The sequence below is a fragment of the Hemicordylus capensis genome, chromosome 3 (genome assembly GCF_027244095.1).
Source record: "Hemicordylus capensis ecotype Gifberg chromosome 3, rHemCap1.1.pri, whole genome shotgun sequence".
NCBI classification, from domain to species: Eukaryota; Metazoa; Chordata; class Lepidosauria; order Squamata; family Cordylidae; genus Hemicordylus; species Hemicordylus capensis.
In genome coordinates this window covers 189277856-189303538 of record NC_069659.1, presented here as the reverse complement: position 1 = coordinate 189303538, position 25683 = coordinate 189277856, and the positions used below count along the sequence as shown (strand labels likewise).

The 25683-nt window shown below is 42.4% G+C and overlaps 1 protein-coding gene across 5 annotated transcripts in view; it reads right to left on the bottom strand.

The window, feature by feature from the left end:
* Positions 1 to 25683, bottom strand: part of MAEA (macrophage erythroblast attacher, E3 ubiquitin ligase) — a 55622-nt gene that overhangs the window by 13703 nt on the left and 16236 nt on the right. For all 5 annotated transcript variants that reach the window (XM_053304916.1, XM_053304921.1, XM_053304917.1 and 2 more), the window contains 3 exons: positions 24480 to 24602; positions 22133 to 22209; positions 173 to 281 (listed from right to left, as the gene is read on the bottom strand). In XM_053304916.1, the coding sequence (XP_053160891.1) occupies positions 173 to 281; positions 22133 to 22209; positions 24480 to 24602 (309 nt within the window). The remainder of the gene's footprint in view (positions 1 to 172; positions 282 to 22132; positions 22210 to 24479; positions 24603 to 25683) is intronic.

Below are 25683 nucleotides of genomic sequence, written 5' to 3'. Positions count from 1 at the left end.
TGCTTATAAGGACAAGCAGATTAAATACTTGTTCGAAAATCTCAACTTTTAATAATGGACACTTTTATAACAAGTGTCAAAGTTATTAGACACCAGAAAATTTATTAGTACATTTCCCCATGAGAGTGAGGTCTTCTGCCCATATTTTTAGCCAAATTAAACCAAAACATACCTTGTAAGGAGAAATGTGAGTGTCAGAAGGAAAAGCCAGCATTCCCATCACCTGTCGTACTTCATCCAGCTGACTTCCTTCAGCCTGGCTGAAATGCTTCCTTGCATGTCTGAAATTCAAAATTCAGAATTACTTTGCTTATATCTTTAGCACTTCAGTTTTGTAGCCAGTTTCTTTAAACTCTACTTATTGATGAAGTATCACACTCCAGTCATGTTCAAAACCAAGACACACTATAATCCCAGGAAATTTCCCCCACTGGTCTTGTTAAAGGACTGCTGATTAATTAGCTACAAAAAATGTTTCAAAACAGAAAAGAATCAGTTGAACCATGTTTTTAATGATCACCCATCAACTCACTCTTTTAAACCAAGTGCAATGTTTAAGTCCTGTGCAGGAGGAATGCCTGGTGCAGACCTAATGCTGGTAATCTCCTCGGAGCATAAGGCTCTCTCTCTTCACCACCCCCACGTCACCTGGCTTATGGTGCACCCCGCCACACCAATTACCATTATGTCTGCAATGGTATTAACCATGGTGAACTTTAACCAGGCTTTGCACATTAGCTGCTAACCCAAGATCAAAATCTAAGTGCAGCTGGCCTTCTCCTTGGTTCGCAATGGGAAAGACAGTGCTAAATTGTAGCAGGTAAACCCTAGTTTTAACTAGGAAAAGGATCGAGGAAGTTTGTGTAGGTGAAGGAAGAGCCATGTAAACTTGCTGGAATCAGAAGATTAAGCTAGCAATGTCTGTACTACACCTACAATCCAACACTATAGGAGCCTGGCAGAAGCCTATAATGTGAAATGTTAGTATTCTTTTACTGCAACTGCTATGTATATAGGTATGTCTATGCAAGTCAAAGAAGCCATTAGACAATAATTTGTTGTTGCCAACCTTTAATATCAAACAGTCTTTGCATGATCTTGAAGTTTGGCTTTTATTTAGTATACATATCTGAAAAGTTCCAGAAATTCTAGTAATATTGTGTTTAAGGCATTTCTTCAAATATTTGCAAGAAGCAAAGCCTGACCTATTTATTGCAACAGACACAAGACTGACTAAAAAGCTTGCTGGAAGAACTTAAGAGTTATTCCAAAACCCAGAGGAAGCAATAGCAACTTTTAAAAAAAGTATGTTTGGAAAATATAAAGTTTTGAGATAGCATTTTATACAGGAATTCAAATTATCCACCAGCTACATAAATGCTCTCATCCTTGTCACCTTTGAGGCTAGCAATGGCAGGATACAGATCAAATATGATGAACCATATTATACTTTAAAACCCAGTAGTGGGCAGCTGGAACTAGAGCCACAGAGTGGTAACCTGGGGCTTTCCTTCTGTACACCCCAAACATGAACTAATATGGGCCCCTAATACATTGGGGGGGCACAGTCTTGTCAGACCCAAGGGTAGTCTGTCCCTTCCCCCACCATACATACCTTCCACTGCCCAGAGCCTTTGGATGGGGTGGTATAAAAATGTAATAAGTAGATTAATAAGGTGTTTTTAGTTGCTCTAGTGGAAACAGGCATGTGCTGCAGCTAAGCTATTCTCTTATGCTAGGGCAAGCAAAAGACTAGGAATGCTTTTCTGCTTTTTCAGGAGACTTTAAAGAGAAGCTTTGTCAAGGTCTTTCAAAAATCAGGACACTCATTCACATAACTGATAGGCAGACATGGAAAAATTGGTGTTTAACTATTCTAATATGAAGCTACAGAAATTTCAGGCCCACCTGCAGTTTCCAGTAATCTCTGAATTACATACAGTATCAGAATCAGCAACTAACTATTTAGTTTTAGGAACACTGGATTAAACCCTTCAATTATAAATTGTTCAGGTATGATCATCTGTCCAAGTAGGGAGAAAATGCTACAAGTCAGTTTAAGAATAACTATTTAACATGAAGTGAGTTCCAGATCTCCATGAAGCAGTTTGGAAACTGTTGGACAACTGTTTAGAGAGATCAACTCTAAACAGTAAATTGCTCTAGAAAACCCATGTGTGTAACACAATTTGAAATGGGAGCAGGTTTTTTTTACCATCTCCCATGCAAAATTTCCCCTTCATTATTTTTTCCTCAAAAGGTTACTATAAAAGTTTTCCTAATACCCTAAACTGATTGTGATATGATTTGGCTTGTTGTTTGACCTGTATATACACAGTAACACACACATGTTCCCCAGTAGGGATTCTAGAAACTGAATCTTTTCCACAGGAAGATTTCCACCCCCACATAGATATGCACTGTGTTAAGATATGCATATAGTACTATAGAGGCAAATGGGTTTTATCTAGCATGAAGCTATCTTTTCTGAAACTGGGAATATTTGAACAAAGGCAGTTTACATATCTAGCACTTCAATTTTGAGTTCATTCTCTGCAAAGGGTTTTTTCCTTAATTAGTCTTAAAAGTAAGTAGTTCAGTCCATAATGACCCGGGAAATAAATTATGGCCTGTTACTTTTGACTGCCATCAGTGAATGGTGCTACCCTGCACCATTTGCTTTCTGGATGTCAGCCACAGACATGCAGGACTTCCATCTGAAACTATTTTAACTAGATGTTTTGGAACTCTGAAAACCTGAGATCAGCCACATATACCATTCACAAAGGTGCAGTATGCAAATGTCACCATAAAACAGCTAGTAGTAGTTCTTCAAATATTGTCTTTTCCCTCACTGCCGAAGGGAAAACATGGTTATAGTTTAGCATTTTACTACCTTCAAGGATTTAAATTTCATTCAGTTAAAGCAAAGCAGTGGTTCTTAACGTGGGGTCTGCCAGATGTTGCTGAACTACAACTGCCAGCACAAGTTATGGCTGGGAACGCCAGGAGTCATAGTTCAGCAACATCTGGCAGACCCCACACCAAGAACCACTCATTTACAGGGCTAGTAGCAAGTCTGGCAGCTCCAATAAGCTTCAAAAACCAAGAAAATTCAATGGTCCAGGATTGTCACACCATGAGGGTATAAGACCTGACAGGTCCTCCATGCTCTAATCCCTGTGTAGCTTGGTAGCAACAGCAAAAGCTGGCAATGAGTGTTACAGCAATCTTTAAGAAGAACTTGGTAACATAGGAAGTGCTCTGTTACCTCAGCAGGGAACAAAAATTTTAATTAAATTTCCTCACTTTTTAAAATGGAGGATTCCATATGTGCCACACTTAATGTGACTGAAAATACTGCTATAGCATTGCCAAGCATAATAAAGAAGCAGACCTGCATGCTTGAGTTTAAGACAAGCCATAACTTTATTTGGCAAACATGGCAAATATAGCAAGCTGCTAGACTAGTATGAAGGGAACACTGCTAAAAATCATTGCTAAATGAGATGACCCAAATGGGCTGATGTGTATACCCAACTTGAATGTCCAATGGGACACCTCCCCTAAACCCGATGTTAACCAGGCATAAACCAGCATAAAAGGAGGCAAATGTGGGTCATGTTATCATCGTTATTGCTTTCAGCACTGCTGACACCCACAGCCTCATGCTAAGAACAGCAACACATTCTGTAGCCCAGCAGCCCTCTGAATACCCTGCTGTTTCCCATCCCACAAGGTGACCCTGACTGGCTTAACTTTCACCTGCAAATGTTCCCATGATTAAATCCACATTCACACTGGTCCTCCTGCCAAAGTTGTGACAAACATGTACATATAATAAAACCAAACCAGATCAGCCAAATCCAACCCAATCCATGCTAATTAGCCACAAAAACCCAAACTGGACCAAATCCAGACCAATTAGAACCAAACTGGGCCACATCAAGTGGAACTGGGCCAAATCTGTTAAATTAAGATGCACTGTACTTGGCCCCTGCCCCATTCGTGTCAGAAAAGCCTCTTTTTTGCTTAGGTTACTGACTGATGCAAGTATATGAAGGTTAAAAGAAGATTCATTCCTTAGGACACAGGGAAAACAGCACGTTATATCAAATGTGTTCCTGTGCTATCCTAATGAGGCAACATTTTTTCAGAGTGGTAGAGTGAGGCAAACTAGTTCCTAAAAGTAAACAAAAAAATATTTGCTAGATTACTTTGCAGGATGGGTGAAAGCTAGAGTGGTAAATTATACAATTAGTCCTGCCTCCTCGAAAAACACATTTGGTGGTGACCCAGCATAATATCTTTTCTGCAGCAGCCCGTAGTCTGTGGAATGCACTCCTCACCAGTCCCTCTTATTCGCCACCTTTGGCACCAAATAAAGAAAATATATTTTTATTGGCTTGCTTTCCCTTTGCTGATTGATCTTTGGCTATGGTATGCTTTTATTCTCCTGCTGCTTTGGTTCGAGTTTTATCATTAAAAATTGCGGTCTTTTTTAAAATTACCACACAGATCCAAGTTAGTACCGGGAAACCAGTCTAGAAAATTAAACACATAAAAGAACCCATATTGCCGCCCACATTTTCCCCCAGTTGGAGATAAGAGACCACACAAAATTGGCACTGTGAGGAGTTGAGTGAACAGGTAGGTTCATATTGGAGAAGCAAGCCCAATACTTTGATCCCAGGTTATTTAGGGCTTAGAACACCAGCACTTTTAAGTTGGGTCCAGAAAATGGAGAAACCAATGCAGATGGTATATTGGAGTTACATGCTCCATACAATAAGTCTTGGTTCAGACTCTCACAGTTGCATTTTGGACCAGCTGAAATTTCTGAATGCTCTTCAAAGGCTGCCTCATGTAGATCATGTTATAGCATGCATGACCATGGTCAGATAGGACCTCTCTAGAAAAGGGCACAGTTTGGACATCAGTCAGCACTAGAAACATGCACTCCTGACCACAGTGCACCTAAGCATCAAGGAATAATTGAATATAACAATGCTACCCTTTCAGTACATCACACAAGCGTTGGTCCCTGTGGTAAGCACCAAGAAGTTTCCTCCATGCCCTTGCTGTGGCACCTACCCATCACCTTTGCCTTGTGACAAAGAGGCACACAGGGTCATTCATCCACAATGCTGCCACTCCATCAAGAACAGAGTGGGCCAACTATTACCCCTTCCTTTTCATGTAGCAGCATCAAAGCTGATAAGGATTTCAAATCTACTACTGCACAAAAAGCAAAGATTGCCCTTGAAGATGCAGCATCTCCAACACCCCAAGAGGAGACATTAGAAGAAATGTTCCAGAATTTTGAATATTAGTTCAAAATGAATATTAGTTCAAAATGATTATTAAATGAATATCCATATTCAATATGAATATTGAATATTAGTTCAAAATACATTAGTTCAATATATTTGTTCTGCTTTTTACTGTGTGTGATTAACATCTCCAATCTACATCCTCAGAGCACTAACCTGTCCTTGGTCAAGACTGTGGGTTGCGTAAGAAAACCTTTTTTTTTTTTGCTGAATACAGTTATTTTAGAGCATGAGTTTAGAGGCACAATATACCACTTTGTCAAAGTAGTAAATATAATTAACTGTTAAGAACTGCACCATACAATAGCACTACTGTTCTAACATGTCCTGAAGAGGACAAATCTAAAATACCAAAAAACATTAAGATACAGTGGTGCATCTTAAGTCACTTAACTGCTTGATAAGCAGAATTCCCAAATAATATACCTAACAAGTACTTATCTAGTCTTCCTTGGGTAAATTTGTCCCATTTCCAAACTTACAACTGGAAACATTTTATTTCACATCTCTGCCACCCAATATTCAGCCTACTCTATATGGATATACTACAATTATGCAATAGCAACAAATGAGAACTGAACTCTGTGTAACCATATATATGCAAGACCAAATTCCCAGCTCAATGACATATTCTAGCACCACATCAAGAAATGTTGTGCAGGGTAGAACTATACAGATGGGCTGGATCAGTTCTCCACGTCTCCTACTTTCTAATCTGGGACACAGCTGAGAAGGGGAACACTTAACCATTACTCCAGACACTAGGTTCAACAGCAACAGAAGAAAGGTTTATCTATCATCCTAGCAGATATGTATACCTAAGTGCCAACTTTAGTGTGCCCCTATATGTGATTACCATCAGGTTACAGCAGAGGAAGGGGCAACTTATGGATATTTCTCCAATGATAAACCACCCTGAGCCATTTTTGGAAGGGCAGTATATAAAACAAACAGCCATCTGGCCACTCCAAGACTTTGAGGCCCCTACAGGCAGGATTATTTTTAAAGTTATAAATTGCTCTAAGACTTGAGAAGGATGATGATGGATGACAATGACATCATCCTATAGGCTTAGATTATATAAGCACACTATTAATCAAATAAATGTGACAACCCAACACAGCATCCATCCACAGGTTATTGCCACAATCCACCTTGTGTTTCTTTTTAGATTGTGAACCCTTCTGGGACAGGGAAGCATTCATTTTTCTATGGAAACTCCTTTGAGAACTTTCGTTGAAAAGCAGTATATTTTATTTATTTATTTATTAGATTTGTATACCACCCTTCCAAAATGGCTCAGGGCAGTTTTATCATTGGAGAAATATTCATAACCTGATCGTATTGGTACTGGTGGTAGTAGCAGTAACTCATTATGAAGAGGACCCAAGAGGGTCCTCTTAGGGCACCACTCCAGTTGGGTGGGGGGAGAACCTTCTCTACACACCTATAATGCCAGATGTTTTGGCCTACACAATCTTGAGAAGGGTTGTATGTTTTTCATTCCTACAGTGGTCCCTACAATATACAGGCCCTTCCACTATACAAGGCACCTCTTATGGATATTTCTCCAATGATAAGGCAGTGCTGCCTTTAGTAACAGACTATATTAAGTTGTCAAACAAAATTCTTTTGCTAATTTGTGTCTGTATAGATCAAACTGCCTCCATTTCTAATGGGCAAGAATGTACATAGCTATTTTTGCTGACGTACACCAAATACTTGCTGCTAGTACTTTAGAGTTGGAAAGATAGATATAAGTTTATTCGGTCATTGACCAGCAAACATTTACAATAAACCAGTACATAGTTGGGAATGTAGGGCACCGTTTTACAGTGGTTCTGTTTCAATCTCTTATATTCCAGATGGTGTCACTTGGAGACTGCTGCTCTTCAAAGCAGAGCTTTTGTATGTTCCACAGGGCTCCATCCTCTCTCCAATGCTTTTCAACATTGAAATAAAACCGCTGGGGGAGATCACCAGGAGATTTGGTGCAGAGTACTCTGTGGTCGCCACGAGTTGATACCGACTCAATGGCACACTTTACTGTCATTATGCTCATGACATCTAAATTATTTCTTCCCAGAGAGGGTGTCTTCATATCTATGCCATTAGCTTTTTGGTACCAGGTTAGCTATCCTTTATTCTCCCATGCCTTTTAGATCCTTTCTGAGATGCATATCACATTTTAGATCACTTTTAGGTTTTGTTTTAATGTTGTTTTGTGTGCTGTGCTATTTAATGCAGCTTTGCTTGTGTGTGTTTTCTCTGTTTTATGGTTTGGTTTGTAAGTCGCTTTGTACATTTTGAAAAATAGTACTTACAAATATTTGAAATAAAGTACAAGGCTGAACATGCTCTGGTCTATTGTTCTATCTTCCCAGATCACATTGTGCCCAAGTCTAGTTCACAACCACGTTTTCCTATGTTACAGCCAAGTCTGTTAGTGGGTATTCAGCTGACCTTATTGAATTCCTGACTGCAAATTTCTGCCATTGAGATTTTGGTTGCTAATCCCCAAAAATATTGCCTTTTGTATCAGTAACAAACTACCTGCCTACAAGGGAAGTAGGAGGTTAGAAATAAAGTTGTGCTTTTTAACATCTTTATCTCAATGGTATGTTCTTTGTATATGATAAATAATAAGCCCAACTTCTTGGTTAGGTAAATGAATGTGGTCTAGTGTGGGGTGATTCCATATCTCCCACATTAATGCCTTTGATCTCTCAGCCAAGCTACACAGAGAGAGGGTATGTGTGCGCAATAATCCTTTGAGAGAACTGAGTTAGAGATCGGAGGTTGGCCAAGTTAAAGCTCAGAAACCAGATCTGAACTATTAAACTAAATGGCTACTTTTGATATTAATAGTTTCTATAACTCATAGGAACATAGGAAGCTGCCATATACTGAGTCAGACCACTAGTCTATCTAGCTCAGTATTATCTTCACAGACTGGCAGCGGCTTCTCCAAGGCTGCACACAGAAATATCTCTCAGCCCTATCTTGGAGAAGCCAGGGAGGGAACTTGGAATCTAGATGCTCTACCCAGAGCGGCTCCATCCCCTGAGGGGGAATATCTTACAGTGCTCACACTTCTAGTCTCCTATTCATATACAACCAGGGCAGACCCTGCTTAGCTAAGGGGAAAAGTAATGTTTGCTACCACAAGACCAGCTCTCCTCTCCCAACTCAATGAATAAATTGTGGCAGTTACTAATTCATAGTGGTTGGAGTTTTTTTGGTGGGTTTTTTTTTTTGGTGTGGGGGAGGTAATTCCAGCAGTAAAACTGGAAAAAGGGATACAGCCCCACCATATAATCCAGGTTACCCAGTAACCTCTAAAGCACCAAGGGTAAAAATGCTGAGGGATTCTACATGGACTCTTGACCAGTTTACAGTCTTCTAGTTTAAGAGGCCCAATATTCAACCCACACTGTTTATCCTACGGTCTACCACTAATTATCTAGTGTTGGACTAGGACAGGGAAGACCTGAGTTAGAATCCCCATTCAACCATGAAACTCACTGGGTGACTTTGGGTCAGTCATGTATCTCTCAGCCTAGCCTACCTCACAGGGTTGTTGTGAATAAAAATAAGCATATACTCAACCCACACTATTTATCTGAGCTCCTCAGAGGAAGAGTGGGATATAAATGTAAAAAATAAACCATTTTATTTAGAAGGAACAAGATACTGCATCTCCCCTGTCACAAGGACCACTTCAAGGACACCTTCAACATTCCATGCTCTTGGGCCTCACTGAGCATACTCTGCCTTCAAACCTTTGTGGGGGAAATAGCCTGAGCTGCTTCTCAAAGGCGTTCTCCCTGCCCCTCCCTCAGTCCAGCCTTGCCTGCTCACACGGTCCTTTAATCATTCCCACATGGATTACAGTTTTTCACCCAGCTTGTCAGCTAGCCTGGCCACCTGATCTTTCCAGTTCCTCTGTACAGTTGCCGACAGATTCAGCAGGGACAGCTGTCACAGTGCAGGGTCCCCATGCTCACCTAGGAATCCTGTGCAGCTGCAGCTGGCTCTACCGGCAACTGCAGAGAGGAACCAGAAACCTTGCTGAAAGCCAGGATAACCAGCAAGCTAGGCAAAGCTGTAACGCTGGTAGGAGTTATTTGTGGACAGTGCGAGCAGGTGGGGCTGGACTGATGGAGGGACTAAAAGAATCAAAAAGGGGGAAGTGAACAGGCAGCAGGGAGAGGCTGATGAGAAAAGTGAGAATTTGAGGGCTGAAGAAGACTCTCAAAAGCCCAATGCTGAGAGACACACATTAATGGAGAGAAGGAATTCTGTAATATAAATCACCATCCTCCTTAATGAGGCCTCAGGTGGAGCAGCAACCAGAATAGGCAGGGGCACAAAGAAATTAGAGTGTGGGCATCCCAATATCCTAACCCCATTATTCAAGTTAGGTTTAGGTTTTGATTGTGGTTTTGGCTTTCACAGCATTTTTAAAAGATAAGCCCCACAATATTAGAGTGCCTCCTGTATATTCCTAGCTCTTAAGAGCTAGCTTGAAAGAGGAACACTGTAGTGCTGTGACAGTCTTTTGGAAGAGGGGAATGTCCCCTCCCCCCACTTTCCTTCTTCCTGAAACATTTTTGTATAGTGCAAAGATAAGAACAGATTCCAACCTATACTAGCTCGATACAAGAAATCCAGAGCGAACGCATTCCCAAATGGCTATCCAGCTTCTGCCTGAACACCTACAGCAAAGAGTATGACCCCACCCCCCGCCGATCTACCCCTTTCAGAACACTTACTATAAGCTGTTAGGAAACTGATTCCTGTACTCTCCCCTTGCCCTCTTCCATTTTCCAGTGAGTTTTCAACTGATATTGAACATTTCTATTTAACCATATAGATGCTATTTCTAAGTAAATTTGGGTCTGCCCAGCTTCTGGTTCTATACCATTTTGTTTGTTTCTTCCTAGAGCAGTATGAAAACTACCCATAGAAAACAATGGAGAAATCCAGAATTTCAGTGTTGCTGCAATAAGATAGCAATGGTATCCAGATTAAAAAGTAGTAGAAAAGGTGAGAGTTCCCCTCTCCAGTCAATGAGATGAGTTTAACAAAGTTGAACAACTTCTACATAACTAGGGAGTTCCAAGTTAAAAAAACAGGTTGCTCACCTGTAACTATTGACCTTTAGAGATCTGTCAATATCCATAAGAATGGCTAATGTGCCTGTGCAGGTAACATGCCACAGTTTGTCGAGGTGACCAAGCCTTGCTTACACACCTTCAGTGTGCTTATTTAAAGGCAGGCTGGGCACCATGTTCTTCAGTTCTTGAGCGACTGCCGTGGAGGACAATCATCTGGAAGCAGGTGAGTTTATCACCAAAGGAGAATAGCTTGCACACTCAATACACACATAGCGTAGCACTACTGCAGAGGGATGGTCTGGGAGGGTCTTATGGATATCGACAGATCTCTACCAGATCAATAGATACAGGTGAGCAACCTGTTTATCTGGATCGAGATCCGTCAACTTCCATAAGAAAGGGTGTTTAGCTAGCTCCTCAAAGTAGAAGGATGCAGTAGTAGCTATTGCAACACCTGCTTAAAAACGCTTCTCCCAAAGCTCGCCTCTGCAGCGGAGCACACATTTATGGCATAATGCTTGACCAAAAGGTAACTCAGTGGACCAAGTTGCCGCTTTGCAGATATCCATGAAGGTTACCCCAGATAGGTGTGCAGCTGCACAGGCATGGGTAGACTGGGCCTTGATTGCTTCTGGTGGCTGAATGTTTTGTTGCTTGTATGTCAGGAGGATGAGTTCCAGCCGCCAACTGGACATACTCTGTCTAGAGATACAGGAGTCCCTTGAAGAGCCTTCGTATGCAACGAATAGGCGTTTGGTGGACCTGAAGTCCTTAGTTTGATGTAGGTAGTACAATAGTGCTCTCTGTAGATCTAAGTAGTACATCACACGCTCTAACAGAGTTGTAGGATCTCTGAAGAACGTTGGTAGGACAATGTCCTGGTTGAGGTGGAAGGTGGACACTACTTTTGGTAGAAAATCTGGGTCCATACACATCAGGACTTTGGATAGATTATAGTGTATGGTAGATCAATTCTCAGGGCCGATAATTCACTTGTTTGGCTGTAGTGACAGGCAACAGGAAGGCCATTTTCAGAGTCACCAGTTTGATGGAGGCCAAGCTCATAGGTTCGAAGGGGGCCTTGGTCAAAGATGAAAGGACCAGAAATATACTCCAGGGCTCAATAGGCATGTGAACGTACAGGTTCAAAAGGCCCTTCAGGAAAGTCTTACTTTTTGGAGGGAGGAAAAGAGTTTTCCCCACATAACCTGGATGTCTAGAAGACAACGCAGCCAAATGCACTTTGAGACACACACTGGCCAAACCCTGAGACTTCAGATCTGCAAGGTAAGGAAGCACGTCTCCGATAGTGGCACAGTCAGGGTGAAAACCCTGTTTTCTTGCTTAAAGTTTAAAACAAAGCCACTTGCTCCTGTAATTGTACCTGGTGGAAAATTTCCTCTAGTTAAAAAGAATCTTGTTCAGGAGTCAGTCTGCCATGCTGTTAGGTGGAGTGTCATAACATCTGGATACAGTATCTTACCTTTGTCCAGAGTTAAGAGGTCCACTACCTGTGGTAGTCTTTGGTAGCAGTTTCTTGACAGTCAGGGGATACTGTGGAAACCATGGTTGCATTGGCCACCATGGAGTCACCAGGATACAGGATGTAGGAACCATTAGAAAATGGGAGACCACTTGGCTGATCAGTGGTTGAGATGGGAACATATAAGGGATCTCCTGCTGCCAGTTCCACTGGAAAGAGTCTCCCAGAGACAGCGGGTTGTGTCCCACTCTCGAGCAGAAAGAGTTGCACTTCTTGTTCTCTGAAGTGGCAAACAGATCTGATAGGCAGCATCCACTTTAAAAAGAGTGGTATGATGTACTCCGTTTTTATCTCCCACTCGTGTTGTTGAGGGAAAATCCGACTCAAATAGTCTCCCAGGATGTTGTCTAGGCCTTTTGTGTGAATGTGCCAATGGCTAATGCCACTTGATGCCAGATGCACCAATGCCATAACTGAAGGCTGAGAGCACAGACACTTCGAAATACAGTGCCACCCTGGCAGTTAATGTAGGCCAGGGGTATAGTATTGTCCAACTGTATCTGCACCACTTTCCCCTGTAGTAGTGGAAGAAAGGCCTTCATTGCTTTGAAGACAGCTAGAAGTTCCAGGAAGTTGATATGGAGTTGCTTTTGTTGAAAAGTCCACTTGCCCTGCATTTGGTGGGACCCACAGTAGGCCCCCCAGCCCAGGAGGGAAGCGTCTGTCATAAGCCAGATAGAGGGAGGTGTCCTCAGAAAAGGAACCCCTTCCAGCAGATTCCTGCCCAGCGACCACCAGGTAAGTGAGTGCAGAATTTCGACTGGGATTTTTAGATGTAGGGACTGTGGGTCCACATTCAGGCGGAAAACCAATAGAAACCACAATTGCAGTTTTCTCATTTTTAACCAGGCATATTTCACTACTGTGTTGTAGGACGCCATTAGACCCAACCATCTCTGAATGAGTCGAGCGGACCGAGATGGATGCTGCTGGACATGGAGTACCACGTCCTTGATACAAGTGAAACATTCTTGAAGTATGCTGATGGTACACTTTCATATCATCATTAGGGAAGACGTGCGTGGAGGGGACCACCTCAACAGGAAGGTCCACCCTGGCATCTGGGACGGATTCAAAATCCGAAGATCCATGATGTTCCAATGTAGATTGAGATGCAGAAACTGGTGTGAGAGTCTGTCTCAATAGTCTGTGTAATCGATGTTTGAATTCCGATGTGCACACTGTCACATATGGTTTGTGTGGCTGAACCCTGGAAGAGTACATCAGAAGACATCCGTGAAGCCTTTGAAGAAGTTAAAAGCATGAGTTTTGGTGATACTATCCGAATGGGAACCTGTGACTGGCCCCAAAACTGACTTTCTTGAAAATTATGAGGAAAACCAGGAGACACCGTCCCCAGTGGCGCCAAAGACAAGGCATCTCCTGATGCAGATGGGTGAGCAAAGCCGCAGGTATGCCATGGTGAAGTTGCCAGGGGAGCAGCTGTAAGCATGTTCTAATGTTGAGTGATTTGTTCCTTTGGCGTCCTTGTTGTTGATGTCCATGGGAAGCCCCTGAAAGTCAATGCCGAGGGGGTACTCAAAGTAGAGTCTAAAACAGACAGAAAAAAACAGCCATAGTTGTATCTAGGGCCACCTCCCTATCCTCCTCCTCGATGTCAAAGATCGGTATGTCAGCAGGACACTGAGGGGTCGGTCACCAGTCTCGACACCAACAATACAGGCATTTTGAGGGTCGAAACAAGAGGTCGAACCGAGAGTGTCGAAGGATCGCAAGTTGATATCAATGGCACTTCTCAATGTCGATCCACAGTTTTTGTCCATAGAGAAGGTAGCTCTCAATGTTGAGCTTCTGGCGATGATGCCGATGGGCAATCTATTGGCATTGGTGCTGGCAAAAGACAGAGTCCTCGACACTGTGGGTCTAGGCATAGACACACATTCAATATCGACAGACTCAATAGTCACTGAATGCGATTCCTTCAATGTCGAATCCTTAGACGTTGAAGGTAATCTGAAAGAGATGGTGCCCTTCCTTTTGTGAGGTCCACCATTTATTGGAGGAGGGAGGGTCCTCAGAGTCCGAATGCCTCCTTTTAGTTTTTGATCCCTCTGACATCAAATACGTAGACTTCGACAAACGTTTCAAGATGCGGTACAATGCTAACGCGCTCAGAGTCGAGGGTTGTTTAATGGACGGTGGTTTCTGACTTGATGTTGAAGAGGAAGGGCAGGGTTCTCCCGACATCAAGGGACTTAGCATCTCATCATAAGTGGCAGTGTTAAGCCACAAAGCACTTTTTTTTCTCATTTGTTTCAAGAAGGACAGGCAAATCTTGGAGGGCACGTGACTTTCCCCCAAGCAGATCAAACACAAGTTGTGTGGGTCCTTCGAAGGGAGCTTGGCGTTGCAGACAGTGCATCTTTTGAAGGTCCGTTTCTCCTTTGTCATCTCTGCGTGATCCAAATAGTCATTAGTCAATTCCAAATAATCCAATGTACGCCAGCAAATTCTGGAAGCTGTTCCAATATACAGATGACACCGGAGTAGTTGTAAAAATCCCATTCCAAGTCAAAGCCAATAATCAGTCCGATTTGCTTGTTTTAGATAAACTCACAAGAAGAACTAGTCCAACAAGGAGTGACAGTCCGAGGACTGCATGCAATGGCAGTCGGAAAAGAACTGAACATGGTGCCCAGCCCACCTTTAAATAAGCATGTGTAAGGAGTGTAGGTGGGGCTTGGTCGCCTTGACAAGCTGCGGCATGTTACCAAGTGGTCCTGCACAGGTGCATTACCTATTCTTATGGATCTCGATCCAGATCCACTACTTAGTTTAGATGACCCTTGTCATCCAAACTGACAACACATTCAATCACCCGAGTTTAGTATTAAAGGGAATAGTATGCAATTAGTCCTCTAATATTTATAGTTCAGCCTTAAAGTGGTAAGAGGAATGCTAACAGAATGACAGAGCACAGAATAAAGTGAAGGTACAAATATTTTTCAGCAATTGCCTAGAACTGACTGCAGTTCTAGGCAATCCCCAAGACCATGATGAACCAAGGAAATTAAGGCCTTTTCTAGTACAAGCTTAACACGCAGCTTTTCCTGCATGGAAAAACAGGTTGCTGACCTGTAACTTATGATCTGGAAGAGATCCGTTGACACCCATAAGTATGGGTTCTGCGTGCACAGGAACCATGTGGTAGCAATGCTTGTCAAGGCATCCAAGCCCTGCCTCCACACCTACAGCGTGCTATTTAAAGGTGGGCTGGGTGCCATGTTCCTCAGTTCTTGGACAACCGCTGTGGAGGACAACCATCCAGGTTCCTATCAATGTTAAGGGGAAAAAGCAATGGCATGCAAAAAAGCATGCACACAGTAGAGCACTACTGCAGAGGGGTGGTCCAGGAGGGTCTTATGGATGTTATTTATTATTTATTTGATTTATATACCGCCCTTCCAAAATGGCTCAGGGCGGTTACAGATCTCTTCCAGATAATAAGTTACAGGTCCAGCAACCTGTTTATCTGGACAGAGATCCATAAGTATGGGTGTTTAGCAAGCTCCTCTTGGAGCAGGGTGAAGTAGTGATTATTGCAACATCAGTTTCAGAACGCTTCTCCCGAAGCTCGCCTCAGCAGCAGAGCGCACAACTATGGTGTAATGCTTTGTAAAGGGCAACTCTGTGGACCATGTAGCTGCCTTGCAAATATCCATGGAAGTCACCCCCAAGAGGTGTGCAGCCGATGACACGTAGGCTCCAGTGGAGTGGGCCTTGATTGCCTCTGGTGGATTCTTGCTTTGCAATTTGTAGGTGAGCAAGATAAGTTTGACCAGCCAGTTTGATAGTATTTGCCTTGATATGCAGGAGCCCCTGGCAGTGCCCTTGTAGGCTATGAACAAGTGATTAGAAGATCTGTAGCCCTTTGTACATTCTAAGTAGAATAGGAGTGCCTTGTGCACATCCAGACAGTGCATAGTATGTTCCAGAGGGGTGGAGGGGTCCCTGAAGAACGTTGGAAGTACAGTGTCCTGATTCAGATGGAAGGTGGACACTATCTTTAGCAGAAGACTGGGATCCAAACACATCAGTAACTTGTCCGGATAAAATCTCGTATAGGGAGAATCTATCCTTAAGACCATTAGCTCTCTTACATGCCTTGCGGTGGTAATGGCAAGTAAGAAGGCTGTCTTTAGGGACACAAGGTTTATGGGTGCAGTAACCATTGGTTCAAATGGAGCTTGAGTTAATGACGAGAGCACCAACGAGATGCTCCAGGGCTCCACTGGGGCTTGAATAGGAGGGCACACATTTGTAAGTCCCTTCAGGAAGGCATTACTGTCTAGATGAGAAAAGAGAGACTTGCCATCATATCCAGGGTGTTTTGATGAGAGTGCGGCTAAGTGGTATTTCAGGGACACATTAGCTAAACCTTGAATCTTCAAGGTAGTCAGGAAGAGGAGAACACTTGGACAATAGCATGTTTTTGAAGACAACCATGTGCCCTGGAACAGGTTTTGAATCCGAGGACAATTACGCCTAGTAGAGGCCTTTCTCTGGTTAAGCAAGATATGTTTCAGAACCCGATTCGCCATGCAGTCAGATGGAGTGTGAGAATGTCTGGGTGGAAGACGTGCCTGCCGTCCTGAGACAAAAGATCTAGTACTCGAGGTAGACAATGATAATGGTTCTCAGACAGTCTGAGTAGCTGTGGAAACCATGGTTATCTGGGCCACCATGGGGTCACAAGGATACAAGATGTTGGGATGGTCAGGAGACAAGCCACCACTTGACATTAGTGGTTGTGGAGGAAACATGTAAGGTGTTTCTTGAGACTAGTCCAGCTGGAAGGCATCCCCTAGTGACTGTCGGTAGTGTCTAGCCCTTGAGCAGAAACGGGCATACTTCGTGTATATACAAGTCGCAAACAGGTCTATGGAAGGGTCCATCCAGTGGTCGAAGAGGGGAGCAATGTATTCTGTCTTAAGTTCCCATTCGTGTTGTTGGTGTTGTACCAACACTCGGCTGAAATCGTCCACTAGGACATTCTCTAGGCCCTTGATGTGGATGGCCATTGGGAACACTTGATGCCAGATACACCAGTGCCATAGTTGTACACTGAGGGCACACAAGGTTCAAGATACAGCCCCCCCTTGATGACTGATGTAAGCTTGGGCCACTGTATTGTCCAATGGTACTTTGATGACTTTGCCTTGCATCAGTGGCAAGAAGGCTTGTAGTGCCTGGAAGGCAGCTAACAACTCCAGGAAGTTGATATGCAACTGGGCTTGGTGCGGGGTCCATTTGCCCTGTATATGATGGTTCTCGCAATGGGCACCCCACCCTAGCAGTGATGCATCAGTCATCAGCCAAACTGATGGAGATGATATCTGGAACAGGACCCCCTCTAGGAGATTCTGGCTGTCTGACCACCATGACAGTGATTGTAGACTTTGCAGTGGCAGCTCCGGATGTTTCCATTGACTGTTGGGATGTAAAACTGATAGTAACCATAGTTGTAGCTTCCACATTTTCAGTCGTGCGTAATGTATCACTGTATTGCAGGATGCCATAAGGCCAAGCAGTCACTGTATCAGCTGAGCGGGCTGTATAGGATGCTGCTGGAATGCTTGTACCAGATCTCTAATGCAGTTGTACCTTTCTTCTGGTAAGTATTCTCTTCAGGTTATTTTGTTCAACGATATGTAGGTGATCACGCACACGGGTTCTAAATGGGACTTTTTTCAATTGACCTGGATACCTAAGTCTTGGAGAAGAGTCCGAATATACTGGATCTGAGAAAGTAACTCTTCTCGGTCCCTGGACGCCAGAAGCCGGTTGTCCAAGTATGGGTAAATAGCAATGCCACTGGTCCTCAGATGGGAAATCACTACTAACATACATTTGTTAGGAACCGTTGGGGCGGTGTAAAGTTTGAAGGGTAAGACATTGTATTGGTACACTTGGTGGCCTACAGTAAAATGTAGTTACTTCCTGTGATGCTCCCTTATGTCAATATGAAGATATGCATCTTTCAAATCCAGCATTGCAAGCCACTTCTCTTTGTGGAGAAGCGGTAGGATCTCCTGTAATGCCATCATATGACATTTCCTGACATGGATCAGTTTGTTTAAATGGCGCAGGTCCATGATGGGGTGGATGCTCCTGTCCCACTTTGGAATCTGAAAGTAGTGGGAGTAGAGCCCTTCCCACCTGTGTGCCCACGGCACCGGGGTGAATGCACCCTTCTCCAACAGTTCCTCCACTTCTTCCCGTAAGGCTGGGGACAGTGAAGTGAACCTCATTCCCGTAAAGCAGGGGTGGAGAACCTTGGCCCTCCAGCTGTCTTTGAACTACAACTCCCATCATCCCCAGACACAATAATTGTGGCTGGGGATGGTGGGAGTTGTAGTTCAAAAACAGATGGAGGGCCAAGGTTCCCCACCCCTGCTGTAAAGTGAGGGGTTGTTTTGAATTCTATGACATAACCTGAGGATATGATCTTCAGAACTCAGCCGTCCAATGTTATATAATGCCATGTAGGGGCATGGCATGCCAGCCTGATGGAATTGTGTGGTGAAGCTTAGTAGTTGTTGGTATTCGCTTGGCAAGATGTAAAGACCCCTGCAGGCGGGATTGGGGAGAAGTCCAGTGTCGGTGGGTGGTCCTGAACCTCAAAGATGCTTCTGCAAATCCGGCTGTTTGCTACATTGAGATTGAGTGGACTTGGTCATACCTTGGTAAGGGTTATACTGCTTCTTGTAGTCACAGCTATACTGCTGCCTAAAGGGAGGCCTCTGTTTGCGATAACAGGAACAGTACCTTGGAGTGTATGTGGAGGCAGAAGCAGCGAAGGTAAAAGTACCCCTGCTAACTTGGCAAAGAGGCACCTTTTAATGTGGTGTTCCTCTTGATTTAGCAGGGGGAGAGTAACTGGCCCTATCCACCCCAGCACAGTACCTCCAGAGACTGTTGCTAGTGTCTATCTTATGTTTCTTTTTAGATTGTGAGCCCTTTGGGGACAGGGATCCATCTTATTTATGTACTATTTCTCTGTGTAAACTGCCCTGAGCCATTTTTGGAAGGGTGGTATAGAAATTGGATTAATAATAAATAATAAATAATAAAGATGATGTTTTTGCTGTGAACTTTGATTTTTTTTAAAGTTGCTCCATGGTGGCATCTGTTAACTCACTGAAAAGGCCAGTTCTGTCAAAGGCCAGGCCTTCAATTTTCTCTTTCACATCACTTTTAAGGTTTGTCGATCTCAGCCACACATGTCTCCAGAAAGCCACAGCAGCGGTCAGGGAGTAAGACTCTAACTCCGCGAGATGTTCAGCAATACTTAACTGCTGACTGGTTAAGTCAGCCAATTTCTCAAGGGTTTGCTAGAATTTCTTTTTAAAGTCTTCAGGAGATAAGGTGTCCAGGTCCCCCTGGAGAGATTCCCATAGGCCATGGTTGTACATGCAGAGTAATTTGCCACTTTAATTGACAGGCATAAGGTAGAATAAACTTTTCTGCCTAATAAGTCAAATTTTCTCCCTTTATCAGATGGCGTGGTGTGGCGCCTCCCCGTTTTCAAAGAGGATTACAAAGGAGTTAGGTGTTTCACTTCTCCTGCATGCAATATAGGTTCTCTAGTCTCTTGGACATGCGAGTAGATGTATGAAGCACTCCCCAGGCACATTTTGCCGTTCTGGTGATCACATGGAGCATAGGCAAGGCCATAGGTTGAGTGGCTTGAGATTTGGCCAAGAAATTATATACTGGGTCGTCTATTGTTGACAATTCCTATTGCAAGTCCAACCCAGTACTTCTACCATGGCCCGCACATGTTTATGATAGGCCTTCATTTCCTCATTTGGTACATAAGTGGATGGAGGCACATCAGTGGGGGGATCCACTAGGCTGTCTGCATCCTCTGGATCGGATTCAAAATCAGAGGAACCATAGTGTTCCGAGGCAGATCCGAATGGAGACGGTGGAACACACATTTGGGTCTCCACAGTGGTGTTTTGTGGGGAAGGTAAAGCTCCTGTCTGGGTGCTTATGGACCTTAAGAATGGCGACGTAGTTTGTGTGGCATCGTAGATGGAGGAGAGGTTTGCGACACTTTGGAAACAAGAAATGGACGCACTTCGGGTGGAAGTCTCAGCCAAGGTGGTCACTGCTAGAGAAGAAGCAATTGGAGTGTATGTCCTTGGAGTAAAAGGCTTCCAGGATTTCTCCAACTGGTAGACATACGGTGCCCTCGGGGAACAGGTACCCATGGTGGTCACTGAGGGGGTGGTATTTGAGATTGGTGTATGCAAAAAGGCACAAGCGTGCCAGGCAGTAGGGCTTTGCAAGTGCTCTGTGGACAAGGTAGATGCCAGGGCTGGTGGTGGAGCAGTGCTCAATTGACCTTCAGTACCCAAAGGAAGGAGACCTTTGAAGGTGGATGAGGAAAGGGTATTTGAGGAGGAATCTAGTATCGAAAGGAGAGTGTGCGCGGTGGTAGGGTCTAAGCCAGTATTGCCATCCGCATCCTCTCCGTCTTCGTCGACGTTGAATGGCGGTAACGGCAACTGGCATAATGGTGAAACTTGTCTCGATGTCAATTAACATCGGAGTGTGTAAGGTCGATGTCGAAGGAGCATCTTGTCAAACCTTCAGTGTTGAAGGGGCTGATGATCAGATCAGTGTCGGAGCCGGAGACAGGGAATGTGCCCTTGATGTTGATCATATCGGTGTTGAGCAGTTCTGTCGGTATCGGTGCCAAAGGTACGATGTCGACAGAGCCCTTCGACCTCGAAGCTGGTGACGACAGAAAATGTTGAAATGCTGACAGTGACGGAGTGTGTTCCCGTGTTAGTTCGATAGTCTCTGACTTCTTCCTTGGTGGTGTTGTGGGAGTCTTGGTAGTGCAGCGCTTCGTCGTCTTAGAGACTCCTAGAGTCAAATTGGTCCCTTCACCATGTGGGTGATGTATTTTGACCACTGACGCAGGCTTGGGAACTTCTGATGTCGAGGGAAACGTCGACGTTGATGTCGACACCCTAGGTCTATGCTGGCTCAACAGTGACTTGTTGATTTGATGCTGAAGGAAATGTCAAAGTCTATTCCGACATCTTAGATATTTGTTGACCTGGCGACGACGACAAAGCTGACTTTGTTGGAGTCTTAGACGAACAAGATGGGCGTGGCTCACCAGGCATTGAAGGGCTCAAGACTTCGTCATAAATGGCAGCATGAAGATGAAGCACCCAGTTCTTACGAGTCTGCTTTGGAAAAGACAGACCAATCTTACACGAGGACACGTTGTGTTCCTCATCCAAACAAATGAGGCACAAATCGTGAAGGTCCTTGGAGGGGAGTTTAGCTTTACAGCCCTCACACCAATTAAAGGACTTTTTCTCCTCAGCCCTTCCACAATCGAAGAAGCTTAGTCAAGTCTGTTCCGGGGTCAGGTGCCAGTCATTGTCCGTCAGCCAAAGCCAGTCCAATATTACAAACATAGTCCGTTAGCCAGAAATAGATCAAAAATTGAATATCTTTTTTTTCCTTTTCTTTCTTTTTTAATAATAGATGAACTCACGGAAAAAACTCTGAAGAACTTATCCGACGAACAAGTTGCAGACCGAGGTCCAAGCGCAAAGGCAGTCGGAAAAGAACTGAGGAACATGGCGCTCAGCCCGCCTTTAAATAGCATGCTGTATGCATGGAGGCGGGGCTTGGACTTAACATTCTCCACTTGTACTTCACTCTAGGAATCATTTCGAAGTATTCCTGTGAGGTTTCAAACATGCAATTAAATGAACTATAACTATTCCCATGTTAGTGCTAGACCCTTGGTTAAGGGATATTAAATGTAGGTGCAACTATATCTTTTTGAAGAACACAATGATATTGTTTGGCTTCTGGAAGCAATGTTTAGCTTTTGAATTCTGAGTTTAACAGGAAGCGTTATTTCAGTAACCATTTTGTAAGTAACAATTTGTCTAGAACATTTTTAAACTCAAACACAGACAAATGTTAATAAAATTCATAAAAGTGTTTAAGAACAGCAATGCTGACAAGACCCTTTACTAAAGTGGAGCTTCTGGGTGCTGCTCAAATTATAACTTTTTTTAGATGAAGCATAACATTCTCAAGGAAATTGTTTGGTAAGCATCCTATTTTCATACCTCACAGCATCCAGTCTCTTGTTCTGTCGAATGAGTTCAATGAACTCCTGAATCCTTAGGCTGAACTCCAGACAGCTCTGAGATTAAAGACAAGACAGGGTCTTAGATTTGGCCACAGCAGCATTGCACAGCGAATGTTCAATCCTTCAGATACTTAGCCTATGATCCTAGGCATGTTTACTTGATACCAAATTACCTGAAGTCAACAGGACTTCAAGTGCATCTCTTTAGGATCAATGACTTATGTATGCCACAGGAAAGATAATGGCATGCATCTACTTGTCTGTTCTTGGGGTTATTTATGCAGATTAAAGTACACTATTCAAATTTTCAATTGTTTGCAATGAAGTGTTTCAGAGCCTCCAAACTATTTATACCTCAATGTGGTCTACTCTACAGTTTGTATAATATTCCAAATGAAAATCAACTGTTACTGAAATAAGTTTGAGAATGGAAAAATAAAGCTGCTTTATTTTTCCATGGAAGCCTATTTGGACAGGGAATAGTTACTTTTTAACACTAGCCTGAATATTCTCAATTTTGCTCACTGCTTAGATCAAAGCTCAGCAAAAATTCTACTTACAATTCATGCTAAATCAATCCAAACAGCAATTATTCATATGGTAACACCAAGATAGTACAGTTTAACAAACTGATAGAGTTCTAATTCAGGTGTGTGTACATGTTACTACATTAAAAGAACAAACTTTATAGTGAGTAGTGCAATTCTAAGCATGTCTGCTCAGAAGTATGTCCCATCAAGCAAGACAGAACCTATTCTCTAGTAAGCATATTTAGCATTGCAACTTAAGTCTCTTCAAAGTTTGTTTTAATGCAGGGAGTTAGTAAATTTCATAACGAATTTCAAAACATATTTATTTATTTATTTATTTATTTATTATTAAATGTATACCCCACCCAAACTTACGTCTCATATACTGCTGTTTTGTTTTCATAGACAATTATTAGCATGCATTGGAATAAGATCAATAGATCAAGATTTTGAAAACATGTAAACATCACTACAGAGGGCTGCAGTTTTTCCTTTCATGTGAATTGTGTAGTGTGCTTCTCTCAAGATTAAGACATACCAATCAGCGTAGAAATTTATGTGGAACTATACTTACTGGACAATCCACCATATATGTTCTACTGTGCTACCTTTTTTCACACCAGTGTGGCAAGTTACAGCTTCAGGATTATATCTTCTGCAATTTTATACTTAACTTAATTGTGGCCACCAACGACAACCACCCTCAATGTGCTTCTGCACTACACAAAAGCTTACTCCCTTGATTTCAAAGGCTTTCAAATTTATTCTTGTGCACTCATCTCAACACAAGACAGGCTTACCAAAACATGTTTGCAGAAATTCTCTCCACTGAAGCAAACTTTACATAATGCATGTCAATGTGCAATCAAAATAGCACTGCAGATAGAAGTTTGTTTAATAAGATTTGGGCATACAACTTAACTACTAGGTACTTGCAAAGTAGGCATGGCAACTTGTGTACTTTTAACAGAGAACTGGTATAGTGAAGTGGCTATTTGAATCTCATCCACAAACTCACTAGATGGCCTTAGGCAAGCTATTCTCAGCTTTCATCTGCAATGAGAACATTACTAAATTTACAGGTTAGTTACAGTATACATTAATGTGTAGAGTGCACATTAAAGTGTACTGTATATGTTAAAGCCCTATATAAAATTTTGAAACAAGAACGTTTTAACAGTAGTTAACAGCACTAAAATTAAAATTCTAGCAAAAGAAGATGAGCTAAAGGCATATTAATGTAGAATTTCCCCTTCTCTAGTTCAATTTTCTAAATTGATCTATCACATTTTCCTACCACAAACTTAAGGACCTATGTTGAGCATTTTAGTCATCTACCATGTGTTTAGAAAAAGCTTCATAAGCTATTTATCTCAACAGATACTAGATTTATAGGTATAAACCCTTTATTTTAAGCACAAATCCTTCTCCAAACGTTTCTCCCAAGTAATTTTATGAACAAATTTGTTTTTAGAGCTTGTTTTGTTGTATAAAAGGTAATTTAACCAACATACTTGAATCAATGGGTTCATTATGAAAAGGACAAAGTTAATGAATGATGCAACTTCACCACTCAGGCAACTTGTTCAAAGGATTAATTCTACTCTTGTTATTCATCTGTGTTAAGTTTATAAGGAAATTTCATAACGAAAGGTAGGTTACATAGAATTACTTAGCACACATCCCTTGAGCTGTGCTGATGATTTTTCATCTATTTACCAATGCTCATTCAGGGATAAAAAACCCCAACAACTTTCATCCAATGAATGTTGTGTTCAATTTAAAGCTGCTTACCTTCATCTTTCTGAGCCTAGATTTGTTGTCATGACACCAAGCTAAACAAGTCATTGTTTCTTGTCTTTCCAAGGATTCTTCTACTTCTTTGGCAGTCAAGAACATCTCAATGTTTACCAAGTCCTAGGAAGAGAGGAAGAAAGGCCAGTTATTCACCTGAGGAATGATACCATATTTACTGTGGTGGGGAGGTTTGGGGGAGTTGTGCCAAGTCCCAGGATAGAGACAATGAAACCTCTTTTCCTTAAGCAAGGCTTATTTATTATGGTTAGATTTAAAAAATGTTAAAGAAATGTTTTAACAACTGATAAGGATCCAGAGAACTAGCTGGATTTTCAGTTTCCATCTCCTACAGCAACAGACCACCACCCTCACACTCTGTTTTTCAAACCTCCCCGGTTTCAAAAGAGGGGTTGCCAATGCCATGAAGCACAGGGGGCTACTGTTCAAGAAATAACTCCAAAACTCCCTTGGGCATGCAGAACTAGTCATGTAGGTCTTTGGATCAGGCATCTACATGCTAAAATGATATCTAAATACAATACAAGTCTATTAAAGCCAACATTCAATTCATAATGAATCCATAACCCTATTTCCAAACATATTGAGTTAAAGCCTACTTTTATGTATAAAAAGAACTGCAAAACTTGAAGCCAAGAACTACAAGTGACACAATAGATCATGCATTTATTATTGCAAAAATTATGAATACTTCGACTGTCAACCAGAAGGACATCAACATTTATTTTCCCTGAATGAAGAGACACAGTTCTGCCCAAAATTACCAAGCCCTTGCTTCTAGGTAGTTCTATGAACTTAACCTTCTAACATGTACAGACATGTAACTATATCCAATTATCTTCATAATTCATATACTAAACATTTTAGAAAAGGGAATACTCAGGTTCAAAGCCCCACAACTCATACAAGAGGCACAAATTACATGCTGTTCTGATCAAGTATTTGGTTTTGAGTTTAGCAGACTTCTGATTGAGGTTTTGAGAATCAATATTACCATACTGATTAATCTTAGACCAAACTTAGAGTTACCCTTGAGTGTGGGAAGGCAACTGCTTTGTACACATTGTAGATCACATTCTAGACGGGAAAATCAGACACACATCGCTGCACTGCATACTCCTAGCTCAAAATGTTCCTTTATTCGCCATATCAGTCACGATGAAACGTGATGATGGTGAAGAAC